General features: G+C 37.2%; 1 protein-coding gene across 2 annotated transcripts; it reads left to right on the top strand.

Moving 5' to 3' along the window:
• The first annotated feature begins 347 nt into the window (after nucleotides 1-347).
• FNTA (farnesyltransferase, CAAX box, subunit alpha) lies at nucleotides 348-27,719 on the top strand. 2 transcript variants are annotated; one of them, XM_036102368.2, is made up of 9 exons: nucleotides 349-600; nucleotides 3,330-3,415; nucleotides 11,631-11,745; nucleotides 15,965-16,069; nucleotides 18,236-18,362; nucleotides 21,006-21,154; nucleotides 25,647-25,709; nucleotides 26,640-26,811; nucleotides 27,090-27,719. In XM_036102368.2, exons 1-9 carry the CDS (start codon nucleotides 401-403, stop codon nucleotides 27,210-27,212), a joined length of 1,140 nt encoding a protein of 379 aa, XP_035958261.1. In that variant the 5' UTR covers nucleotides 349-400; the 3' UTR covers nucleotides 27,213-27,719. The 2 variants fall into 2 exon arrangements, with proteins under 2 accessions (XP_035958262.1, XP_035958261.1); XM_036102369.2 differs by lacking the exon at nucleotides 15,965-16,069 and having other exon boundaries at nucleotides 348-600.
• The last annotated feature ends 260 nt before the right edge of the window (nucleotides 27,720-27,979 follow it).

Raw genomic sequence — 27,979 nt, 5'->3', positions numbered from 1 at the left:
GAGCGAGAGGAGCTGGGTCTTCAGCTGTGGGCCACTTGCCCTTATGCACTGCTTCTAAGACACTGTCCGAGAGAAGAGAGAACCACCTCCATAGCGACGGGATCTAAAAACCAACACGTTCCCAAGTATCAACTACAAGCATTCGGAGAGGCCCACACACGGGATGACGTGCGGGAAATCTGGAGTCCTTAGGGAGAGTGGCGTTCCCACGTACGGCCAGGAGCCCACCTCAGACCTCCAGGGCTGGGGCGCCGCCCGGGTCTCTCTGGTCTGCATCTCTATGGTAGGAAGCAAGAAAACCGGAAGTGGTTCGCCGCGGGGGTGTGGGGAGGGAGCGAGGGGCGGGGCCCCAAGGGGCGGGGCCGCCGCCGCCACCACCTCCGTTGCGGACCGAGGCGAGATGGCGGCCACTGAGGGGGTCGGAGAGGCTGCGCAGGGCAGCGAGTCCGGTCAGCCGGAGCCGCCACCGCCCCAGCCGCACCCTCCGCCGCCCGAGCAGCAGCAGGAAGAAGCTATGGCGGCTGAACCCGGAGAAGCGGTGGCGTCCCCTATGGACGACGGGTTCCTGAGCCTGGACTCGCCCACCTATGTCCTGTACAGGTAACGCCCACAGCAGGGCCGCGGCACTCGAGGCCCTTCCCCCGAAGGCGGGTGCTTCACCCGGCCGGCGGTTCCGGGTCGGCTCTTCTGGCCTCGGCGTGTTCGGCCGAAGTTTCCGCCGCTTCCTTGTCCGGTCCCTCGGGGTGGAGGGGGCGCGCTCGGCGGGGTCCGGGCCCGCTTGGGGCCCTAGCGCTCTTTTCGGGGTTGCTGTTCCCGGGGCCAACGCTGTCACCGAGGGACAGAGGGGAGGCCAGACATCAGAGAGCGTAGAAGCTGGAACACACTGGACAGCACTCTTTCTTAGGCTGTTTAGGTGTGATTCAGGAATTTAAGAAATCTCCCGCTCTCTTTCATGCTCCCATAGCGCTAACCCTGATAATCTAAGTGAATACCGAAGGGTTTGAGTGCTGTTTAATAGCCTGGCAGGAAGTAAGATTTAAATATAAATAAGGTCCGGATTAGCTCGCTTTAAAAACAATGTGTAAGGGCTTCCCGTGGTTTGTTCTGTTAAAGCGGAGAGAGCTAATATAAGATCTTTAAGGACTGGGACATTTTCATTCAGCATTTTCTTTAAATATTTTAGCGCCTACCATCAGACAGGCACGAGTTTAAGCTGTAAGACCGAAAAGATATTTGTTCTTAAACTCTGTAATACATCCCTACATCACCTCGTACATAATACAAGTGGCATATAGTAGGGAGAGTTGGGTACTTTGTAACTTTCTTGCTTTTTCTCCCCAGTCCCACCCCTAGAAGTTCTTTGCTTTCTGGTAATGCCAGTTCCTTACCTCCAATTGAACTTGCAAAGACAATTGAGAAATCCTTGTATCTTATTTTTCTTTTGTCTTATTTTTTCTTATGTAGTTCTAGGTAAACCCATTCGATAGCTTATTTGCCTTCCTTGATTTTATGAATGAGTGAAAGTCACTATCCAGATTCTGTTACTGGAGTTGTTTTACACATTTAATTTGGCTGTGGTAGCCCCATAATCCTCACACCTCCTCTCTGAATTGTAAAATATTCAGCTGCTTCACTTGGCTATGTCTGATTTTTCAGTGACTAAATGACAGCCTTACCTTTCTCATGCTACTTCCCCAGGCTCTAAGTCTCACACCTCAGGTAATTGTTTCCCTTGTATTTCTTCTGATATAGTGGACACAACTTCAAGATTGTCTGGATGCCACAGAATCTTTGCTGTCAATAGCTGATCAGTATAGAGAACTAAAAGATGGGTGAAAGAAAAATAAATAAGAGTGGCTAAAACAAATTTAGTCATACTGGGCATTTTGCACCTATTGGTGCCACCGTGTTATTTTAGCATTGATAATGAGAAATCGTATTCATTGAATGCTTATTATATACATTTATTATATGCTATATTTATAACATGGTAATGTGTATTTCATATATTGATTATATACTAACAGTATATATGTGTAATATACTTATTATGTGCTTACTATTGCACACATTTAACTGCTTAACATATTATCTCACTTAATCCTCCAAACAGCCTTCTAAGGTTGGTTAGTAATATCATCTCCATTTTATAAATGAAGAAACTGAGGCCCAGAGAGATTAAGTAACTTTCTCAAGGTCACACAGCTGATAAATGGTAGAGCCTACGTTCCAGCTCAGACAGTTATTAGATTTCATAACCTGCTCTCTAAAGACCACCTGGACTACCTCTCAGTATAGTAAACTAATAGTGCTTACTTTGATTTTAAAATGTCAGTTCCTAGTAAATTGTTACTCATTTTAAAATGCTAATTCCAAAAAGTCTTATTAGACCAATGAATTAAATTGATTTCTAATTTAAAACTATTGTGTACTTACTGCAAACATGTTTCTACACTTACATAAAAACTTTAAATTTGAGAACTGTTGATTTATTAACTTATTTTAATGGGCAGATTATTCAATTTATGTTACTTTAAAAGTTTAATATGTTAGGGTGCCTGTGTGGCTCAGTCGGTTAAGTGTCTGCCTTCGGCTCAGGTCATGACCCAGGGTCCTGGGATCGAGCCCCATGTTGGGCTCCCTGCTCATTGGGGAGTCTGCTTCTCTCTCCCCCCTGCCTGTGCTCTCTCTCTCTCTCTCAAATGAATAAATAAAATCTAAAAAAAAAAAAAAAAGGTTTAATATGTAAAGCAAAACGGCAAAACTTGGTCATGAAAAAATCCAACCATGATTACATTAAAATATTTATAAGTTACTAATATTAATGGAAGTGTGGTTGTTGCTATTTTTTATTATTATGTTAATCACCATACATTACATCATTAGTTTTTGATGTAGTGTTCCATGATTCATTGTTTGCGTATAACACCCAGTGCTCCATGCAGAACTTGCCCTCTTTAATGCCCATCACCAGGCTAACCCATTCCCCCACCCCCCTCTCCTCTAGAACCCTGTTTGTTTTTCACAGTCTATAGTCTCTCATGGTTCGTCTCCCCTTCTGATTCCCCCCCTTCATTTTTCCCTTCCTGCTATCTTCTTCTTTTTTTTTTTTTTTTAACATACAATGTATTATTTGTTTCAGAGGTACAGGTCTGTGATTCAACAGTCTTACACAATTCACAGCACTGACCATAGCACATACCCTCCCCAGTGTCTATCACCCAGCCACCCCATCCCTCCCACCTCCCACCACTATTTTTAAAAACACCAGAGTTCTTTTTCTTCTTATGTGTTTGAATACAATCACTGAAAAAATATATGTATTTCAGGGACAGAGCAGAATGGGCTGATATAGATCCAGTGCCGCAGAATGATGGCCCCAATCCAGTGGTCCAGATCATTTATAGTGAAAAATGTAAGTTTATTTTTTATTGGGAAAAGGTCTACAAGTCAAACTTAGTAGCAGAATTGAAATTGACAATTATCTGGTTAGGTAGATGACAGATTTTTGTCTAATAAAGATCTAAATGACTTAAGCTAATACTCGTTTTTTAATAATTCATTTTCATGGTTAAAACTTTTATTTTGTCCAAAGAATGGACATATTCTAAGTATAAATAATGAATGCTACAGTATAGTATGTAATAGGTACTTGTGATTGTGCTTTTCATTTACTGTTTAATCTGCACACAAGATACAACATAAAGGAGTTACTGTTTTATGTAGAATAAACTTTGGTTGGTGAAACTTGTGCATTTTGAAATATATTTCAGCAATGAAGTGTTAGGCTCAGTTGGAATACATTAACTGATATTAAAATGAGTGGATTATTTTCTTTGACAAAGTATCATTCTTTCATAATGAATGTGAATGAAAATGCTTTGTAAATTGAAGGTCATGCAAATGTTAGTTGTTCTTCTAAGAAAGTGTACATGAATAAAATGGAATGCTAGCTTTGTATTTATATGTGTGTGTGTGTATGTGTTCTGATTTCTGTTGGTTGTGGTGGCCTCATAATCCTCAAACCTCTGTGGTGTGTGTGTATGTGTGTGTGTATGTGTGTGTGTTATGTACACATTTCAGTTAAGGCTTTGTTATCCAAGATTATTCCTTTTTTACAAAAAGCGTCTATTGTATTCTTTTGATTATGAAGTAATGCCAAGGAATGTTTGAAAAGGAAGTAGATGGTATGAAGGTTTGACTTATCGAATATAAAAATGTACTACTAAAAATAACTTGTGGAACTGGTGCAGAAATAAATAGATTAATAAGAAATCTAAAAATAGATCAGTATAGATGGGAACTTAATATGTGATAAAAAGGACATCTTATACTTGTATGAAAAGATGGATTAATGAAATTGGTTTTGTAACAGTTGTCTGTGCATTTGGATAGAAGTAAAATTACATCCTTATCTCATGTCTTACGTGAAAATAAATTACGGATGAATTAAAGTTCTAAAACACAACTGTAAATATTCAAGGAACAAGAGAATAATCTCTCTTTCTTTTGGTGAAGAAGGTATTATTAGGCAAGATGTAAAATTCAGAATTAAGGAAAAGATCAGAAGATATAACTGCATTAAAATGCAAAGCTTTCACACTACGAAGAGAGATGATACAGAGAGATAATTCACTAGAAGAAATGGAAATATCTGTGAAGAGATGTTAACCTCACTAGTGATCAGAGAGATGAAAACCACTTTCAGATTCATTACGTACATATAACAAAGATGTTGGAGAAACCGATACAATCATACATTTCTCTTGGTTAAATAATTTAAAAAAGCTTTTTTTGCAGGGTGAAAAAGATTAACATTTAAAATTCTTAATATATCGTGATTAGAAACCACAAAGGAAAAAGATGGATAAATATGACCTGTCAATCAAAAACTGATAGATGAATATATCAAAATTTAAAATCTGTACAACAGAAGATATCCATGAGCAAGTTAAAAAGGAAGCAATAGTATGGGAAAAGATACACCATATGAAACAGGATTGATGTTTAGAACTTTACAAGAAATTCCTACAAAAGGTTAAGGAAACAGGCAAACATAAAAAAATAGACAAAGGGTATATGAGCTGGTAGTTTACAGAAGAGAAAATTCCATTGGCTTTTAAAGGCGGGGGGATGTCCATTATCATTAGGAATGAAAGATATACAAATAAAATGGGAATGTTATTTCCCAACCATGCATTAAATGGTAAAAATTAAAACTATTGTATGATATCAGATCTTAGGGCATATGAACAGATACGTACATTTCAGATGGTAATTTTCATGTTTAGCCATTTTGAGGTTTGGTTTAATCTAGTAAAATTGGAAAATGCTTCTATCGTATAACCTTGAAATACTGCTTCCAGTGATATATTCTGGGTGCACTCTGGCATATGACATCAGAAGACATGTACTAGGAGGTTAAGAACACACACTTCAGAGACAGACCAACTGATTTAAATTCTAACTTCACCATTTTACTAGCTCTATAACCTTGGACAAATTATTTAACCTTTACCTTTATTTCTCCTATGTAAAATGAGGATAATAGTAGTAGCTATAGTTGACCTTTGAATAACATGAGGGTTAGGGGTGCTGACCTCCTTCCTCCCTGCTCAGTTGAAAATCCATGTATAACTTTTGACTCCTCAGAAGTTTAATTACTAATAGCCTACTGTTCCTGGAAGTCTTACGATAATATAAATAGTCAATTAACACATATTTTGTAGTTAAATGAATTATATACTGTATTCTTACAATAAACTATGCTAGAGAAAAAGAAAATGGTATTAAAATCATAAGGAAGGGTGCCTGGCTGGTTCAGTCAGTAGAGCATATGACTCTTAAACTAGGGGTCATGAGTTCAAGCCCCATATGGGGGTAGAGTTTAGTTTAAAAAAAAAAGAATCGGGGCACTTGGGTGGCTCAGTTGGTTAAAGTGTCTGCCTTCAGCTCGGGTCATGATCCCAGGGTTCTGAGATTGAGTCCCGCATCAGGCTCTCTGCTCAGTAGGGAGCCTGCTTCTCCCTCTCCCTCCCTGCTCCCCCAGCTTGTTCTCTCTCTCTCAAAAAAAATTTTTTAAAAAAAGCTCTTAAAAAAATTCCTAAGAAAAATATGGTGCTATACTGTATTGAAAAAAATCTGCATATGTATGGACCTGTGCAGTTCAAACCCGTGTCATTCAAGGGCCAGTACTTTATAGAGTGAGTAAATTATATATATAAAATAATACAACTGTCTGGCTCAGAGTAAGCACTATATGTATTAACTATTATAATTTGCAGCATTTTTTGAAAAAGCAAAATGTTGGAAGCCACTTACATATTTATGTTTTGGAAAATGGATAAATAAAACATACATTATCATACAGTTGAATACTAAGTAACCGTTAAGAGGATCTAGATCTTTTAGAACATTGGACAGACCTCAGAAACAATGTTGAGTGAAAAAAGCCAAGTACGTTTTAGAAACTTTGAGTATGACAGTGTATCAAATGTGTAATATTTAGTTAAAAGAATATTTTAATATTGAAAACTACAGAAAAAATCTAATGAATATAAAATTCTATTTATATAACCCCAGATTAATTTATGAGCCTATCAACTTGACATATAAAGCCATAAGGCTGTGTATTCTATTCCCACTTACAGAATTCTGTTCTGAAAAAAAAAATAGCATTCACATGTAAGTTATGCCATGTTCTTTATATGGAATAGTGGAAAAAGAGTGATGTAGATATGTATATGTTGGCATGGAAGAACATACCATTGAGGAGGAGAATGCCAAAATGGAAAGCAGTATGAAAAATATTATACCAATTTCATTAAAAATAAACAACAGGGGTGCCTGGCTGGCTCAGTCAGTGGAGCATGGGACTCTCCATCTCGGGATCATGAGTTCAAGCCCCATGTTGGGCATAAAGATTACTTAATAAAAATAAATAAATAAAAATTTAAAAAAATAAACAACAAAACTACACACACACACTCTTAGAAAAATATCTGGTAACAACCATTACCCTTGATAAAAATCCAGTGCACTGGGGAGTGGCATTGGAGTAAGGGAAACTTCATGTACTTTTGTATTGTTTACAATGTTTGCATGGAATATATATTTCTTTTTAATTAAAAATATTTTTTGAAGTAATAAATGCTCATCTTAGAAAATTTTGAGGATGTTAAAATCAAAAGAACACTCTTACCATCAAGAAATAGCCACTGTTACCCTCAACAAAGTAGGTTTAGAGGGAACTTACCTCAGTATAATAAAGGCCATATATGAAAAATCCATAGCTAATATCATCCTCAGTGGGGAAAACTGAGAGCTTTCTTCTACAGTTAAGAACAAAACAGGGATGTCCACTCTCACCACCTTTATTCAACCTAGGACTGGAAGCCCTAGCCACAGCAATCAGACAAGAAAAAGAAATAAAGCATCCAGATCGGCAAGGAAGAAGTAAAACTTTCACTATTTGCAAATGACGTGATACTATATATAGAAAACCTGAAAGACCACCAAAAAACTGCTAAAACTAATAAACAAGTTCAGTAAAGTTGCAGGATACAAAATCAATGTACAGAAATCTGTTGCATTTTTATACACCAGTGATGAAGCAGCAGAAAGAGAAATTAAGGTATAAATCCCATTTACAGTTGCCTCCAAAACAATAAGATACCTAGGAATACACCTAACCAAAGAGGTGAAAGACCTGTACTCTGAAAACTATAAAACACTGATGAAGGGTGCTTGGGTGGCTCAGTCAGTTAAGTGTCCAGTTAAGTTTAAAAAAAAAAACAAAACTACAATGAGATAGCACCTCACACCTGTCAGAATGGCTAAAATCAACAACACAAACAACAAGTGTTGGCGAGGATGTGGAGCAAGGGGAACCCTCTGGCACTATTGGTAGGAATGCAAACTGGTGCAGCCACTCTGGAAAACAGCATAGAGGTTCCTCAAAAAGTTGAAAATAGTACTACCCTATGATCTAGCACTTGTACTACTAAGTATTTATCAAAGGAGTACAAAAATACTAATCAAAGGGATACGTGCACCCTGATGCTTATAGCAGCATTACAATAGCTAAATTACGGAAGCAGTCCAAGTGCCCATCAACTGATGAGTGGATAAAGAAGATGTGGTATATATACAATGGAATATTACTGAGCAATAAAAATAATGAAATTTGCCATTTGCAACAACTTGGATGGAGCTAGAGAGTGTAATGCTAAGTGAAATAGAGAAAGACAAACACCATGTGATTTCACTCATGTGGAATTTAAGAAACAAAACAAATGTGCAAAGGGAAAAAGACAAACCAAGAAACTGACTCTTAACTATAGAGAACAAACTGATGGTTACCAGAGGGGAGGTGAGTGGGGGGGAAGGGTGAAATAGGTGATGGGGAGTAAGAAGTGTGCTTGTGATGAGCATCAGATGATGTATGGAAGTGATGAATCACTATATTTTACACCTGAAACTAATATTAAACTGTATGTTAACTGATGAATTTAAGTAAAAACTTTTTTAAAAAAAGAATGTTCTTGATGATGCAGTAAAAGTTACCAGTTTAAAAAGAGAAATAACCACTGTTAATATTTGGTATATAGCCGGGACGCCTGAGTGGCTCAGTCGGTTAACCCTCTGCCTTCGGCTCAGGTCATGATCTCAGGGTCCTGGGATCAAGTCCCGCATCGGCTCCCTGCTCAGGAGGGAGCCTGCTTCTCCCTCTGCCTGCCGCTCCCACCTGCTTGTGCTCTCTCTCTCTCTCTCTGATAAATAAAATCTTTAAAAAAAAAAATTTGGTATATAGCCTTCCACTGGTCTCATTATGTTTCCCCTGTCTTCACAAAGTTGGTTTTATGCTACGTATATGACGTATATGTGCAAGTGTATATGTTTTGTATGTGTAGATAGGTGTGTATATAAATGTATATATACATTGTATATAGAGGTAATGTGTTCTAAGCATTTTGTTATAACTTGAAAAATATTTGGGAGCTTGGTTCTTAGTTTCATTGTTGTTTGCCACTTACATTCTTTCTAAATTTTATTCTGGTATGATTTAAATTCAGCTTTTTAAAGATAGTGTTTAGAAGTAGGTAACCTTTTAATGTCTCAGAATTTGTAAAGAGCTGTAATTGTTCATGTTTTCTGATAACTTCACTTTTGGGGTTATAGTCTAAGGAAACAATATGTGCACGTAATTAAAAAAATTTTAATGCAAAGTTATTGGAAGATTAAAGCAGTGATTTTTATAAAGCAAAATTGAAAACAATCCACATTGCCAATAGTAACAGAATGGTTAAGCAAACAAGGATATTTTGACATTTCCATACATCCCTGTTAAAAGTTTTTAAACTGTCAGTAGCTGGAAAATTGTATACTGTAAGAAAAATAGCATAGCATGTCCACATACATTTTTAATTGTGGAAAAAAGTATTGAGGAGTGTTTTAACACACGTTTTTTTTCATAGTCTGTCTTGGGGCATAATCTGTTCTCTGCCTTAAACTATAGTATGTTATGAGGGCATTTCAGCTGCAGTATCTACTAGTTCATTGTGATTAGTGGCATGGGCTTTGATGTCAGACTAGATTTGGGTTTAACTTTTTTTTTTTTAATTAATTTTAAGCAATCTCTACACCCATCGTGGGGCTCGAACTCCCAACCCCAACATTAAGAATCACATGCTCTAGGGGCGCCTGGGTGGCTCAGTTGGTTAAGCAACTGCCTTCGGCTCAGGTCATGATCCTGGAGTCCCAGGATCGAGTCCCGCATCGGGCTCCCTGCTCGGCAGGGAGTCTGCTTCTCCCTCTGACCCTCCCCCCTCTCATGCTCGCTCTCTATCTCATTCTCTCTCAAATAAATAAATAAAATCTTAAAAAAAAAGAATCACATGCTCTATTGACTGAGCCAACCAGGCACCCCTAGATTTGGGTTTAACTTCTGTCTGCAAGGAACACTGACCCAATGTGAACTTGTTGATCTCTCTCAGCCTCAGTTTGTCTTGTGGAAAATGGGAATACAACAGGTTAATATTTGCCAAAGTCTATAAGTTTCTTCAGTTAAGAGATTGGCAAAGATGAGAAATTTTGATATTGTCAGTGAGGATGTGGAAAAAATAGGTCATTCATACATTCTTGGAGGGAGTATATATATTGATCAGATCTTTAATTTGGCAAAACCTGTCAGCATCAACAGTGCACATCACCTTGATGCAGTAATTCTACTTGTAGGAATTTATTCTGTAGACACTGAATTTGCACATGTGCCTGCACTGATACTCAGGATAGCATACAGTTTATATTCAGGACAGCAAAAGAATGAAACATTCATTTATAGGGGATGAGTTAGATAAAATTTGAATACCATACAGTGAAATGCTCTGCAGCTATTGAAGAAATGTGGTGCACTTTGTAACAGGGAATACTGTTGAAAATTATGTCTTCTCATCCCTGTTCCTCAGTATATTCATAAATAAGCGTATATTTTTAACTAAATGAATAGCATGCTGCTCTGCACCTGACTTTTTTCACTTAACAATCTTAGCAATTATTCCATAGCTGTACATACCAGAGCAGTCTCAATACTAACAACTGGGTAGTATGTCATTGTAAGGGTGTGTCATAATGGACTTAGCTCATTCTTTATCATTTGTTTCCAATTTTCATTTCCTTTTTTTTTAAGCCAGTCAAATTTAGCAGTGGGGGGTTGTATACCAACTTTAGTGACACTAATGTTAGTAAGTTCTGATTAACCCATTACCATCAGACCAGCCTTTTAAAAGTTTTTTATGTGACCAAATACTCCAGTAAATTTCTTTGGATGCTTTGGGTACATATGGAAGTATATTTGTAAGAAAACTTCCTGGAACTAGAATTGTTGAGTCAATGAGTATGTAAGTTTTGCACTACCTTTAATAATGTGTGAGTGAAAAAAGCAAGGCCCAGAACATAGAGTGTGATGTGATCTCATTTATTTTTTTATCTTTGTGAAGATTTTATTTTAAGTAATCTCTACACCCAACGTGAGGGTTGAACTTAAAACCCAAGATCAAGAGTTGCATGGTCTACTGACTGAGCCAGCCAGGCCCCCAATGTGATCTCATTTGTGTAAAAAACAGGATGATGTATTTAGAACATACATTTGGAAGGATACAGTAGAATCAGTTAACAGTGGTTGCTTCTTTGGAGAAAGACTAGGAATTTAGTTGAATGGAAATTTAGTGTGAACCTTTTTGTATGGTTTGAATTTTCTACCATTGTGTACATTGCTTTTTCAGTTATGAAACTGATAAAAATACAATGTGGGAAAACCAGGTAAGTGAATATATTTGAATATATACACTCTTAATTTTACTTTAATGCCTGACGTCTTTCAGAGATTTGGAGCCTGGCACTAGCCCCCTGTACATACATGAGCGGGAAGCATAGTTACACAGATGTTATGGCTGTGACACTAAAGCATTCTCAGGGTGGCATTCCCACAGTCATTTGACTTTCTTTTGCTTATTGTTATAAATGATATAAATTCAGTATTTTTCCTTGTAAGATATAACAGCATTTTGTATTATAGTGCTGAGTTTAAACAAGGAAGATAGTCCTAATGCAGTTGTATGCTCTGTCCCCAGTTAGAGATGTTTATGATTATTTCCGGGCTGTCCTGCAGCGTGATGAAAGAAGTGAACGAGCTTTTAAACTAACCAGGGATGCTATTGAGTTAAATGCAGCCAATTATACAGTGTGGTAAGTACTACTCATCATTAATAGTCCCCATTTAAATGTCTCATGTTTTAGTTCAGATGGCTCTTTTTCATAACTAAACTTTGTTATCATAATAATAATTCACACTATGAGTTTAAAAGTCAGAGACTGAATGAAAAATGGCATCCTCTGTCCCCTTCCTTTTCTCTACCAGTGTCCCCTCCCCATAGGTAAGAACTCTTTGCTCTTTTTTCTTAAGTTAACCTATATATTCTAAATATGCTGACCCACATTTTATAGTATTTCAGAGTACATTCCTTTTAACAGATTGCCTTTTTTTGTTGTTTAGTTTTGTTTTCTTTGTGCCAGTAAGTAATTTGTCTCCCAGGCTCTCTGATATGTGTAAAATGTGTCATTACTGCTGAACACAACAGGTAATCCTTCAGCTCCTTTTTTTCCTTCTTCACCAGTGTGGGCACTGCACATCTAATCTCAAACTCTTTCATGCGTTCGATCCCCTATCTCCAGACCTGACCTGTGTCTCTTTCTTGATTTATTCTCTCATTTTATCGACCACATCCTTGAGTTGAAGAGAACTTATAAAAGGATGTGTGGGAAATCATTTGTGAGATTTGATATATTGAAAAGTTTCTTTAGTCTCTTCTCAACTTTATTAGTAGAATTCTATATTAGAAATTGTTTTCCTTCAGAATTTTAAAACTGGTTTTCTATTTCCTTTAGCTTCTGTTGAGAACACTTCCGTTATTTCGTTTAAACCTTTTTAGTAGGTCCAGAGAATTTTTTTATGTTTGATAATTCCTTTTCTCTTCACCTGTTTTTTCTCTTTCTGGAATGCTTTTTTTTAGTCGTATGTGGTATGTTTTTGATTGCTTTTTTTAATTTTCACTTCTTTGTCTTTTCATTTACGTTTGAAATATTTCCTCAACTTTATCTTCTGATTTCTATCTGCACTCAAAAATTTCTAATTTCCAGTGGCGCCTGGGTGGCTCAGTCATTTAAGCACCTGCCTTCGGCTCAGGTCATGATCCCAGAGTCCTGGGATTGAGCCCTGCATCAGGCTCCCTGCTCCGCGGGAAGCCTGCTTCTCCCTCTCCCACTCCCCCTGCTTGTGTTCCCTCTCTCGCTGTATCTCTCTGTCAAATAAATAAATAAAATCTTTTAAAAAAAATTACTAATTTCCAAAGCTCTTTATTATTTTCTGAATATTTTTTTAATAGCATCTTGTCTTTTATTTCATAGATGTGTGATATATTTTCATTTCTCTGTGTGTTTGTTTTGGTTTCTTTCTTTCATGTAAGTATTTTTCTCACATCCTTGACTCTCCTTTCAAACTCTCAAGAGGTAGGAAAAATCCTGATTGGAAGCTGTGTATGTGGCAGGACTTATCCGCTGGTGGGCTTCACTGTGAGGTTAGTGAGTGGAGAGGTGGCTGTTTTGTGCGAAATCTTCACATGTCAGCAATTCTAGATCTTTTCTTGTGGTTGGTTTGTTTCTCCAAAGAAGAGTTGTCTGATTATTGCCTGAGGAGTATGTGTTTGGCTGCCACAATTAGGGGGGTCAGGCAGGGGAAGATTGGTTGGGGTGGGGGTTCTCAGCTGTTTAGTATATCAGTGTTTTAAATTTCCCAGTTTCTAGTCTTTTTCTTTGCCCTGTATTTCTCTTGTGTCTGGTATTCCTTTCTGCTTCAGATTTCTCCAGACAATAAAGCCACTTGTGTCTTGCCAGGTTTTTAGAAAGAACCACAGTTATCCTTCTGTGTGTCTCCTTTACTTTCACACAAAACACTTCACTTTTGACATTTCTGATCACCAGATGGCTGTGGGCTTTTCCCCTACCAAGCAGTTCTCTCTGATACTAGCTGTGTGTTCTGCAATTTAACTCAGTTCTGACATTGTCTAACTACCTGACTTTGAGATAACGTCAGATCCCACTGGTTAAAGGCTCAGTGCCCCCTACTTCAGAGGCTAATCGCAAGTCAGTTGTCACCTATGCTTCTAACCAGTGGGCTATAAATCAGAGGTTCCCATGACCCCCTTCTAGGGTTCAGTTAATTTGCTAGAGTGTTTGTTTACCAGTTTATTAAAGGATGTGATAAAAGGATACAGATGAACAGCCAGATGAAGAGATATATAGGGCAAAGTTTGGGAGGGTCCCAAGCTCAGGATCTTTTGTCCTCATGGAGGATATGTCCTCTCCCAGAACATGGATAGGTTCACCCATCTAGAAACTCCAACCCTCCTAGTATTGGGATGCTTTGGAGGTTCCCTCATGTAGGCATGATCAGTTATTAACTCTGTTTCTAGCCTCTCTCTTATCTAGGCAGCTGGAGGTGGAACTGATAATTCCAAGCTTCTGATCAAGGTTTAGTCTTCCCTGGTGACCAGGAGCCACCTAAGGAGCCCACCTAGAGTTGCCTCAATAGAATGCTTCTAATGCTCTTTTTTTTTTTTTTTTTTTTTTTAAGATTTTATTTATATATTTGAGAGAGAGAGCGCGAGCACACCAGCGGGGTGAGGGGCAGAGGGAGAGAGAGAAGCAGATTCCCTGCTGAGCAGGGAGCCCGAGGCGGGTCTTGATCCCAGAACCCTGAGATCATGACCTGAGCTTAAGGCAGACACTTAACCGACTGAGCCGTCCAGGTGCCCTGCTTCTAGTGCTCTTATCACTTAGGAATTTCTAACTGCTCCAGGAGCTCTGTGCCAGGAACCAGGGGCAGAGACCTATATATATTTTTTCTGTTATTTCACACCAGGCCAGTGATGCTGTCACCTCTCTGCTTAAGGTTGGGGGAGGGATCTTGGCTGTTAAGAGCTCTTTCTAGATTTTATACGGGTTTTTTTTTTTTTTTTAAGGGTGCAGCAGTTTTGTTTTTTTTTTAAAGATTTTATTTATTTATTTGACAGAGAGAGAGCACAAGTAGGCAGAGAGGCAGGCAGAGGGAGAGGGAGAAGCAGACTCTCCACTGAGCAGGGAGCCCGACGTGGGGCTCGATCACAGGACCCTGGGATCATGACCTGAGCCAAAGGCAGCCGCTTAACAACTGAGCCACCCAGGCGCCCCTAGATTTTATACTGTTTTTAACCCCATACTTGATTCCCAATTTTGAGGATACCTGACACCTGATCTCTGAACCTTTCTTCCTCTGTTGACAGGTTTTTAGCACTTTGTTTTTCAAAGTCAGTTAAAACTTTTCTGTCAGCTTACCATTTTCCGTAGTTTTGTTGACCTCTTCCAAATGCTGTGATACCCCTTGGTTCCTAATTCTCTTTGTCTTTGTGGTTTATACTGTTATTTATTCCCTTACTGTCATTTTTGTGGGGTTTTATTAGGGTGTCAGGATAAACTTACTCATTTAATCTACCATGTTTCACTGGAATTCTTAGTATGATATTCCATCATTTTATATCTCTGATATGCACTTTCTTATCTTTTAAGAAATTCCTGACCATACATAACACAAAGTAACTTAGAATGTATTTTAAAATTTCCTAAGTTTATTTGCTGTTTTTTTAAAGGCAGTATACTGGATAACATTACTCATGTAAACCAAGCTGCTTATTTATGGCCATGCTTTATGAAGCCTAGTTTTCCTTAAACTAATCAAATAGAGAAATACTGTTATCTGTCCTATTTAGCATTATACTTTTAAAGCAGCTGTTTGTCTTTTATTATACATTGAGTTGGAAATTTTGAAGTAAAAATAGACCAGAACTAATAATCATGTTTTTAGAGAAAAGGTTTTTTTAATGATTTGATTCTGCCTATGAAGAAATTAAGAGAAACTTGTTTCATATATAAATAGCATATTTGTGGTGGCTCTGAAAACAAAATATTTGATAATGTTTATAATGGAATTAATTTATTATATGAATGATATATCTGAACGAACAAGCTGTACCATATAGGGAAATATAGGGAAAGAGATGTCTTTGATTCTCCTGTAATAGAACACTCGTAACCAGAGTGTTACCTAAAAATAATCATTAGTTGGTTGTCTTTTTCTCCTCTCTCAACATTTGTTGTCTTTCACTATTTTTACTTCAAAATGCTTGACTCTTCCAGTCACCAGATAGTTGTATGAGTTTGGAAAACCAAACGCAGTTACATTGCTAAATTATTGGTTATATAGAATATCTACCAAAAAAAGAAGTGTGTCTAACTCTGTTGTTTTACCTTCATCAGATACTGTGGCTAGGCAGTTTATGTAGAGTAATGAAACAATACTTGGTGTTTGCTATAGGCATTTTCGGAGAGTTCTCTTAAAGTCACTTCAAAAGGATCTACATGAGGAAATGAACTACATCACTGCAATAATTGAGGAACAGCCCAAAAACTATCAAGTTTGGTAAGATGAAAATAGGAAGGAAATACGTCATTATGTTAATATTACCTGCCCATTAGGTGATAAGATTATAGGGAATTGTTTGGGTTTTTTTATAATTTTAGTACTTTGCATTGGAGCTAATGTTACCTGTCTCATAGGGTTGTTAGGATTAAATGAGATTTTTTTTTTTTTTTTAAGGGAGAGGAGAGTGGGGTGGGGGAGCAGAGGGAGAGGGAGAGAAAGAGAATCTTAAGCAATCTCCACATTCAGCAAGGAGCCCCTCGATTTCACGACCCTGAGATCATGACCTGAGCTGAAATCAAGAGCTGGATGTTTAACCAGTTGAGCCACCCAGGTGCTCCTAAATAAGATGATTTTATGTTTAGTGCTTAAAGTGGTGCCTAACCTCAAGTTAACACTCAAATATGTGTACTGCTATTATTATTTAAAAATTGACATTAGCATATAATACTGTTGGAAAAGTTTTGAGTAAAGAATCTGAAAAAATGTTTTCTATCCAGTGTGTTAAAAAATGACTTTCTGGTATTTCATCTTTCATTCATTTATTCAAAATTTTTTTATTGATGGCGGGGATACAAAGATGAACCACACAGTCTAACAGGGAAAGCACATAATAAAGCCAGTTATCTTACAGTGCAGTGTGAAAACCACAATGGTGCAGAGTGTTTTACAGAGTATATTTGTTCTAGAAACTAAGCCCTAAGTTAGCATAGACAAAACTATAGGGATTATTATGGGTGAGTTGAACAGAACACAGTGGAGGAAAAAAAGAGGCGTTATGGAGCAGGAGGACGGAGAACAAATAGGAAAGAAATAGAGTGAACAGCACCCGGCATATAGTGAGCACCCCTTGAATGGAAGCTACTGTGGTTGCTGTTATTTTGGAGATGGAGGAGGAGGTACTGCTGGTGGTAGTGGTGAGGGTCAACTTGACATGCGGAAGGACCTAATTCTTAAGTTTTTCCTAAATTACAGAATTTACCAGGAACCTAGAAAAGTAAATTATTACTAGTGTTCACTAACTTGGGAGATTTCTGAAATAAATTTAGAAGCCTTTCCCACTAGGATATTCCTCTTAGTAGTATCTTGCCTTCTTAATATTCTGTAAGATGAATTTTTAAATTTTCCATTCATTCATTCATTCATTAAGCATCAAATCTTTCCCCTTTTCCCATCACTCCTACTCACTTTTAGTATATTGAATATTAATGATTTTGTTTAAAAACAGCTTTTTTGAGGTATAACTCACATATTATACTATTTACCTATTTATTTATTTATTTATTTTTAAAGTAAGCTCTACACCCAATGTGGGGCTTGAACTCATGACCCCAAGTTCAAGAATCCCATGATCTACCAACTGAGCCAGCCAGGCACCCCTACTATTTACCCATTTTTTAAAATTTAAATTCAATTAGCCAACATATAGTACATCATTAGTCTATTTACCCATTTAAAATGTATAGTCAGTGGTGTTAGTGTATTTACAAAATACGTACAACCATCACTACAGTGACTTTTAAAACATTTTCACTAATAGATTTTTATAAATATTTCAGCTAAGAAAAATTATAAAAATAGAACCCAACAGAAAACTCTTAGAAGCATTTTCCTAGTACAGAAACAACTCTTGACAAACTTGGAACTTGTCATAGCTACTTGCCAGAGTAGAAGCAAATTCAGTTCTGCCTACGAATTGATGGAATGAGCAGTTGCTTGTATGTGATGCTGTGGACTTAAGAAAAATTAAAAGCCTATTTATAACCAGAGGAGCTTCTGTACTTGATTAAATAGTATCACATTTCCTATAGTCTGATTATGCCATCTGGCAATGTTTCAAAATTCTTTGACAGGATTTTGTGGTTGTCAAAAGATTACTTCCAGATTTAGATTGAAATAAACCTTCTTTAAACCCTAAGTAAGTATCTGATTTCATTTTACACACAAATCATTGTTTTATGTTTCTCAACTCTTACTTAGTGTTCTGGAATTTTTCCCTCTGAGTGTTTCTTCTTTGTTACCTTTTCTCTCCAGTATAATCTTGAGAATTAGAGGTGAATTTCTGTTTTTTGAGTGTCCCTCCACATCACATAGTACAACACATGCAGTTGATACTTCGGTTCTTGGATACATTAACACAAAACTTTTTTCTTCTCCCTGCTTTAGGCATCATAGGCGAGTATTAGTGGAATGGCTAAAAGATCCATCTCAGGAGCTTGAATTTATTGCTGATATTCTTAATCAGGATGCAAAGAATTATCATGCCTGGCAACATCGACAATGGGTTATTCAGGTATTGCCTTTCTTGTTAAAATGTTTTTCAGATTGTTTTAACTGAATTAAATAATTAAAATTACTGTTAAATTGTAAGTATACTCTTGAACGAAAACACACATAAAGATCACACAAAATATAATGACTAAGAATTATTAAGATACTTAATTAAAACCTGACATTCTTCATGCTGATTAATCTTGTAATTTCTCAAGATCTGTTGTAAGTAGTTTCATATTAAAGAAGAATAATAGTAACTTTTGTATTTTTTATTTTTTTTTTTTATTTTTTATTTTTTTTTTTTTTTTTTTTTAAAGATTTTATTTATTTATTTGAGACAGAGAGAATGAGAGAGAGAGAGAGAGCACATGAGAGGGGGGAGGGTCAGAGGGAGAAGCAGGCTCCCTGCCGAGCAGGGAGCCGGATGCGGGACTCGATCCAGGGACTCCAGGATCATGACCTGAGCCGAAGGCAGTCGCTTAACCAACTGAGCCACCCAGGCGCCCCTAACTTTTGTATTTTTTAGATTGAATTTGCATCACATCTTATATTTACTAGCAGATTGAATAGAAAAGGTAGTTGTAATTTTCTGTGTTTTTTTTTTTTTTTTTTTTTTTTAAGATTTTATTTATTTATCTGACAGAGAGAGAGAGAGAACAAGTAGGCAGAGAGACAGGCAGAGGGAGAGGGAGAAGCAGGCTTCCCGCAGAGCAGGGAGCCCGATGCGGGGCTCGATCCCAGGACCCTGGGATCATGACCTGAGCCGAAGGCAGCCACTTAACCGGCTGAGCCACCCAGGCGCCCCGGTAGTTGTAATTTTCTGATACAGCTGTGTTATTTTAATTAACAAGGGCATGGCACCTACAGGGGTTTTTTACATACATAAACTTTGGAATATGATTTTACAGTAATAGATAGTATTTTATTTCTGCCCACTTGTTAGAATTTTATGCTAAACCCTGAATAGAAGAGAAGAGTTATTCAGGGTTTAGCATAAAATTCTAACTCCCACTCTGGGCATTTATTTATTCCAGCAAACAATTCTAGTGTTGTTTCCTGTGAATTTTTTCCAGTGATTGCTACTTTGTGCACTGTTCATTATACAAGAGCAGTTAACAAAATTTTTTTTTTTTTAAAGATTTTATTTATTTATTTGACAGAGAGAGACACAGCGAGAGAGGAAACACAAGCAGGGGGAGTGGGAGAGGGAGAAGCAGGCATCCCACTGAGCAGGGAGCCCGATGTGGGGCTCGATCCCAGGACCCTGGAATCATGACCTGAGCTGAAGGCAGACACTTAACGACTGAGCCACCCAGGCGCCCCAACAAAATTTTTTTTTACTTAAAAATGTAAGCTTTTCTAAATTTGATTAAAGGGATACATTTTCTAAAGATATTTGGTATTTTTATTTTTTATATGAAATTCTACCCTTTTGCCATTATCAGATAAGAAATATAACTCCAGGGGTGCCTGGGTGACTCAGTCATTAGGCATCTGCCTTTGGCTCAGGTCATGATCCCAGGGTCCTAGGATCAGGCCCCGTGTTGGGCTCCCTGCTTGGTGGGAAGCCTGCTTCTCCCTCTCCCATTCCCCCTGCTTGTGTTTCCTCTCTCGCTGTGTCTCTCTCTGTCAAATAAATAAATAAAATCTTAAAAAAAAAAAAAAAAGAAATATAACTCCATTAGCTTTTTCATAATTAACATCCCCAACTTTTGCAGCATTTGTTAAGTTTTGACTTTTCATTCCTTTTTTAAATTGTCTTAATTGGTTTTCTCCTGCCCATAATTTTTTTTACTAAAACAGCTTTATAACGTAAAGATTTGTATCTAAATATAGTTGTGTATATTTCTCCATGTATTTTAATGTAATTTTATCATATGTGCATTTTTAATACTTCTCTTTTACTTAATATTATGTATTCATATCAAATCCATCCTATTAATATACTATACTATATTTAATCATTTTCTGAGTTTGGTTTTTTCCCCCTTTAAATTTTCACCTTAATGCATAAGCATTTAGTTACATATACCTTTTTTGCCTGTGATTTAGTCCCCAAGAGAATACTTCTTGGGTCAGTTTAAGTAGTATAAACATGTCTCTTGGTATATAAATTGTTCTCAAGAAGATAGTACCAAATCACAGGCCACTTTGCTCTCTCTTCCTTATTTTTCTCTTTCTTTGTGACCATTCCCTTGTCTTTGATGACTTTTCTTTCCCCTTCCACTTCCTTGACCTGCAACTATCATTTTCCTCCAAATATGTGATGAGTCCCACATCTTCACTAGCTTCACTAGCTTTGCTGAAATTTCATTTATTTTTATTTATTTTTTTAAGATTTTGTTTATTTGACAGCGAGAGCGCAAGCAGGGGGAGCAGCAGAGGGGAAGGGAGAAGCAGGCTCCTCATTGAGCAGGGAGCCCGATGCGGGGCTCGATCCCAGGACCCTGGGATCATGACCTGAGCCGAAGGCAGACATTTGACCAACTGAGTCACCCAGGCGCCCCTATTTATTTTTATTTTTTTTTATTAATAATGGGACATTTCTAGGCGCCCCTGGCTAGCTTGCTCAGTGGAGCATGTGACTCTTGATCTTGGGGTTGTTCTTAAAAAACAAAAGTAATGGGACATTTCTAATTGGATATTTTTTCTTTTCTCTTAGGAATTTAAACTTTGGGATAATGAGCTGCAGTATGTAGACCAACTTCTTAAAGAGGATGTGAGAAATAACTCTGTCTGGAACCAAAGATACTTCGTAATTTCTAACACCACTGGCTACAATGATCGTGCTATATTGGAGAGAGAAGTCCAGTTAGTAATCTCCTTCACTTGTTCACTCATTTTTTTTTTTTAAGATTTTATTTATTTGTCAGAGAGAGAGAGCACAAGCAGGAGGAGTGGCAGTGAGAGGGAGAAGCAGGCTCCCTGCTGAGCGGGGAGCCCGATGTGGGACTTGATCCCAGGACCCTGAGATCATGACCTGAGCTGAAGGCAGCTGCTTAACCAACTGACCCACCCAGGCGTCCCTCATTAAAAGAGTATTTGTGTACCTATCATGTCTCAGACATCGGGGATCCAGCAAAGATCAAGACTGCCTCTGATCCTGCCCTCATTGAACTAATAGGACAGAATACCTAGATGAAAACCTTAAGGACCAATTTATAGCTACTGTAGTATACCTCTACACTGTAGTGTCTTAAGTTTCTTGAAATATTGTTGCTATCACAGATTGAGAAGAAATCAGATTACATAGTGTCTAGGAAGCTTTATTTTTAAAACTATCTCATTAAATTCTGGTGTCCTTTAGATAATAGTCCTCAGGAGCCCTGCTACTCTACTGTGCAGGGTTTGGAGCAGGACGTCTTTGTTGTAGGAGGCTGTCTTGTACATTATAGGATGTGGAGTGGCATTCTAGCCTTTACACCCTATATATCAGCAGTAACCCACTCTCCCCCCATGTTGTGACAAACAAAATGTCCCCAGACATGGCCAAATGTCCACTGTGGGGTAAAACCATCCCTAGTTGAAAACTACTGCTTTAGCATACAAAAAGCTATTATAAGTGCTAGAATTTTTTGAATTGGAATGAATACTAATATCCATAAACATTAATAGTCACCTCTTTTCTGACTTTGTCTCTTTTGTCTCAGTGTCTGTTTTAAATTTGAATATTATTTATTGTTTTTATAGCCTGATGAGAACATACTCATAATTTTTTTTTCATACTCATAATTTTAATCATAAAAGTTGTCCTAGGGGCTCCTGGCTGGCTCAGTCAGTAGAGCATGTGACTCTTGATCTCAGGGTCGTGAGTTTTAAGCCCCATGTTGGGCCTAGAGCTTACTTAAAAAAAATTAAAAATAAAAAAATAAAAGTTGTTTTAACAGCTCCTGGGAAGAGCTGATGTTTATGACCATCTGCCTTCTTCATCTCCCTTCTTATTACTTCTGTTAGGGTCAGGGCAGCTAGCTTTTCTCTGTTCTTTATAGGGTTCTGGTGATTTAAATTAAAAGGGAAAGAGGTCTATCATCCAGTGTCCTGCATTAACTCTCTGTCTGCTGTAGGCTTCTTTCTGGAGCATACACATTCCCCTCAAGCATGTCTCATGCTTTCTTTTTACTGTTCGACTCTTCAAAGCTACGCTGTCTAATGTGGTAGTCACTAGCCACATATGGCTACTTAAGTTCAAATTAATTAAAATCACATAATTCCGTTCCTCAGTTATATGAATTCCTTCTCAGGGGTTCCGTACCCACATGTGGCTAATGACTACTGTATTGGGCAGCACAGATAAAGAACATTTTCATCATCATAGCAAGTTCTGTTGAATAGTATTGATCTGAGGGGTAACAGTGAACTTACTGAAATAATTTTATTACTCTCAAACCTAAATACTGGGGCTTGAGTAGAGAAAATTCAGACTCATCATCCAGCCCTCTATATAGTACTTTTTTTTATTTTAGAGTTGGTATTATGAAAATTAGGACAAAAGCACTCTGAAGGACAGTAAAGTGTCATCCTTTAGAGATTTCAATAGCTTTCTTGCTAAAAGGTAGAATGCTTCATGTTATTCTTCCTTGAATTAACCCAGTTAATAATTAGGGATTTCAAATACTACATATTCCTTATTTACTATAGCATACTTCATTAAGTTAGGTGTAATAAGATACTTGAAAGTTGAGTATGAAGAGTGAAAAATGGAAACGTCTCATAGTTTTCAAAGGCAGATCACTGGTTTTTTATTACCAAATAGAAACAATCAGTCAGGAATCTAAGAGTTTTCCACAGGCACCTGGCTGGCTCAGTTGGTGGAGCATGCAACTCTTGATCTCGGGGTTGTGAGTTTGAGCCCTACGTTGGATATAGAGATTACTTAAAAAGAAAACCTTTAAAAAATTGTTTAAAAAAAAATCTAAGAGTTTTCTATATTTAAGGCTTATCATACCATTAAGATAGGTAAAAGAAATATTTAAAATGCTAAGAGTAGCTGTAGTTATCTAGAATTTAGTTTAACCAGATTTTTTAACTCTAAAGAATATAGATTTATCTGATTATTTTCTGTTTTTTTTCCTTTTATTATAAAAGTAATACAGTCTAGTTGTAGGGGGAAACTGTTCTGAATTGTGTAAAGTAAAACATCAAAATCTCTTATTCTCTCTCTTCCCATACCCCATTCTTTAGAGTGAGCTACAATTAGTGCAGATCCTTCCAAACCTTATTAAAGTACATTTGCAAACATGTATGCACCGCAACGTAGGCAGTGGTATTTTACACATTGCTTTTTTCATTTTATATGTCATGGCCATATTTTCATGAGTACTACTAGTACTATTAATAATAGTTACCATTTATTTTATTTTATTTATCTATTTTTTAAAGATTTTATTTTATTTAGAGGGAGAGAGAGAATCTCCAGCAGACTCTGCACTGAGCATGGAGCCCAACACAGGGCTCAGTCCCACAACACTGAGATCATGACCCGAGCCGAAATTAAGAGTCCGATGCTCAAATGATTGAGCCACCCAGGGGCCTCAACAATTACCATTTATTAAGCATTTACTACATGCCAGGAATTCTTATTTAATTTTCATAACAACACTGTGGGATACTTGATAAGGAACTTGAGGTTCAGAGTAGTTCTATAGTGTGCCTAAGAGCACACAGATAATAATTGATAGGGCTAAGATTAGAATCTAAGCAGTCTGGGGCACCCAGCCAGTTCAGTGGGTAGAGCATGCAACTCTTGATCTTGGGGTCGTGAGTCCGAGGAGTTGTGAGTTCAAGTCCTATGTTGGGTATAGAGATTACTTAAAAAGACAAAAACAACACCAACAACAAAAAAATAAAGAAGCTAGGCACTCTGACCTCAAAGTGCATGTTTTAACCATTAAAGTAGATCATGCTTTAGTGCATAGGTATATGAATAAAATTCTTTAGGTATTGCAAAATGAAATAATCTTCTATAATGCCTAGTGAAAACATGCAGGGACATGGTTTGAAAAATAACTGGAAATACTAGTTTATGTAAAATTAGTTGGAAAAAACTTTTTCATAGTGCTGGATGAGTTTATTGTTCTCGTATTCCCCCCTTACCTGCAGTCTTGCCTTCCGCAGTTTCAGTTACTCATGGCAGCTTTAGTCCAGAAGCATACGATCCTCCTGAGGACACGTGTGGTGAGACAGTAGGTAGTATAGCCTAACGCTACATCACAATGCCTGTCATTCACCTCACTTCAACTTACCATGTAGGCATTGTCTTAAATCATCACAAGAAGGGTGAGTACAGTCTAATAAGGTATTTTGAGAGAGACTACATTCATATAACTTTTATTACAATGAGTATATTATGATCTATTTATTAATTGTTAATCTCTTAGTGTGCCTATAAATTAAGCTTTATCATAGGTATGGATGTATAGGAGAAAACATGGTATATATAGGATTTGATACTCTGGTTTCAGGCATCTACTGGGCGTTTGGGAACCCATCCTATGGAGAAAGGTGGACTACTGTACTCTCTGGGAAAAAAAAATGCCATCGTAACAGTAATGAAACAATAAATAAAAATAAATAAAACAGCAATAAAACCAAGATTACTAAATTTTAGTCAGTGAGTGACTTACTCGTTTGAGCAAGTATGTAGTGAAGCTAAATTCTGTCACTCCCTTGGAATTTGTTGTAATTGGATCTAAATTGTACTTAATAATCTGGTTGAAGGGAAAAGAAAGGGAGTGTCCATTTTGACTGGTAATCACATCATAGTTAACTAGTAATCTTGTTTCAGAATATAAGAAATACACATTTGTGTTGATTTCTCATTTTTTTCTTTGTCTATAAAATTTCCATGCTATTTTTTATTACAGCTCCTAAGATTATGTAGTTCTCCTTTTTGAATGATTTAAATTGGGCATAAGTAGATCTTAGACTTTTTCTCAAGATTGCTTTACCAATAAAAGGAAAAAACCTCCTGTTTTAGCTGACATTTTCTTCAAAGGGAAAGCCTAAATTAAAGGAAATCCTCCACATCAGTTCATTTTCCTGTTGTGAATTGAGCCTTCATATTAGGTGTCCTTTCCCAGAATTGGTTACAAATTTACAGGAGGGAGGAACTATGTAACTATGAATTGAAAACTGCTGACTTGAAGAATTCTCTCTAATTTAGATATGACCTAGACCTAGTCATAGCCCACTAAGATAAATGAAAGCACATATCCAAGCTGTGCCACAATCTTATTAAAACTGTTTCTAACTATTGCACTGCTCTTAAAATTACACATATTTCTTTGTGGTCTTTTTCTTATAGGTACACTCTAGAAATGATCAAACTAGTACCGCATAATGAAAGTGCATGGAACTATTTGAAAGGGTAAGAGGTTGTTTTGGATTGTTTTATATAAAAACCACCTGCTAATACGATGTATCATGGAATATATTCCATTAATCAGATTCCAAAAGGATACTAAAGAATTATCCATTTTTCTGGATCTAAGAGAAGTATACCAGTGTTAGATGGTGACACCCAAGAACAGTGCCTTCTAGCCTTCTCTTCAGCCCCCAAGCACAGACCAGCACAGTTTTTGGAATAGTCCATGACTAAACAGTAATAGAGTTATAGTTGTATTTATGAATCCTATAGTCTTTATTTCAGAGAATGGGATATACACACTTAGTTTCTGTTTAGCCCAGGAACATAGTAAAGACAAAGCAAACTATTTACAAGCAGATTGCACAGATGCATAGCCAACCTTTCTGTTTTCATTTCTAGAGATCTCCTGTTACAAGTCTCATTCCTTAAATTGACAAGGTTTCACTTGCCTGGCTACTGATACAACTAGGCTCCTTTTCGAGCTTAGAGGTCTCCCTGGAGACTAGGCCCAAAGAACATAAAGTATGGAGCCCAGTCACATTTGGAGATATATCCAGGGTTGGGGCCTATAACATCTGGAGAGCTAAAAGAATAAGGAACCATCTCAAGAAGAAACAGAAACTTCTCTCTTGTTTTCTTCCTTCACTTTTTTAATTTTAAGAAGATGGTTTATTTTCTGATTTAATTGTGTGTGTGTTGCAGTTTGAGTTATAAATGATCACTTTTAAGTTTCATTATTCTTTTTAACTAATTATACTCAGCTCATAATTATCTAATAATAAAACTCACACGTAATTTAAAATTTTCATTTAGTTTTTCATTCATTCAAAATAAGTCTCCTCTCTTGCTCGTGTTACAGAGGTCATTTTCTTATGATCTTTTTATTATTTTTGTTCTTCCTTCTCAAAATTGAGAATAATTTTTTTTTAGGATTTTACAGGATCGTGGTCTTTCCAAATATCCAAATCTGTTAAATCAGTTACTTGATTTACAACCAAGTCACAGTTCCCCCTACCTAATTGCCTTTCTTGTGGATATCTATGAAGACATGCTAGAAAACCAATGTGACAACAAGGAGGACATTCTTAATAAAGCATTAGAGGTAAGTCAGTAGAACTCTGTTCTTGGTGTCTCAGAATTTGGTCTGTCCAATGCCACTATATTCATACCCTTTTCAGCATGTTCACCCGAGTTCAGTGCAGGACTATTTCCACTGTTCAGAACAGGGCAAAACCCACATCACTAGTAAACACAGTGTATGATTATAATGATGTATCTCATTTGAACATGTTCTGAGTTTAACTGTGTTGGCTCAAAAGCATTTGCCCTAGAGATTGATTTACACATTATCTTTAAAGAATTTTTGTTTTTCATTTTCAGTTGTGTGAAATTCTAGCTAAAGAAAAGGACACTATAAGAAAGGAATATTGGAGATATATTGGAAGATCCCTTCAAAGCAAACACAGCACAGAGGGTGACCCACCAACAAATGTACAGCAATAACACCATCTGGAAGAACGCGATGGAATGCTTTTATTTTTTTAAGAGACTCTAATGCAGGAGTTTAAAACTAAAGCGGTCATTCCCTTTGCCTGTGGTGTAAAACGTGCATTGCACAGGTACTGCTTTTTAACAAGAACTAAGTGTGATGCTCCTTCGGTGCTGCTGCTATTCAGACTAGTAATTTGATTCTTTTAAAGCAAAGTAATTTGGGGGGAGGGCGAAGAAACAAAGTCCCACGAAGGAGCTTTTGTAGACTTACCAACATTTACTCTAATCCCTTAGCATCAGCTCCTCCCTAAAGGGAATATGCGTCAGGATTTGCAGCATTAATGAATGCTGGTAACTTGTGTGTAATGGGTATAAGGTAACTTAAATTTGGGTCCAGGAAGCAGGGAATGCAGTGTTACATTAGAGCTGCTCTGCCACACTCACAGTATCTTGCTATCACTGTAACCAACTAATGCCAAAAGAATGGTTTTGTAATAAAATTATAGATGTATCCTAAAACTTGACATAGTAGTTTGGTTTTTTAAAATAGCGTTTAACTATGTACAAGGGACATTGTCTCAGCTTAGAAAAGCCACTGAGAAAGAAAATATTGCCATAAAACTACAGAAACCACAAACATGATCATGTGAAAGGAAGTGTTACTAGAATGTGAGTTGGTCAGTTCTTGACTTCAACAAAATCTACTCAAGATAGTTTAGACCTACAGGGTTTATTAAGGTATATAGGTAGCTCACAGAATAATTGCCTGATCTTCCAGA

This window comes from Halichoerus grypus, chromosome 3 (genome assembly GCF_964656455.1).
Source record: "Halichoerus grypus chromosome 3, mHalGry1.hap1.1, whole genome shotgun sequence".
Lineage (NCBI taxonomy): Eukaryota > Metazoa > Chordata > Mammalia > Carnivora > Phocidae > Halichoerus > Halichoerus grypus.
This window is presented reverse-complemented; position numbering and strand designations above follow the sequence as displayed.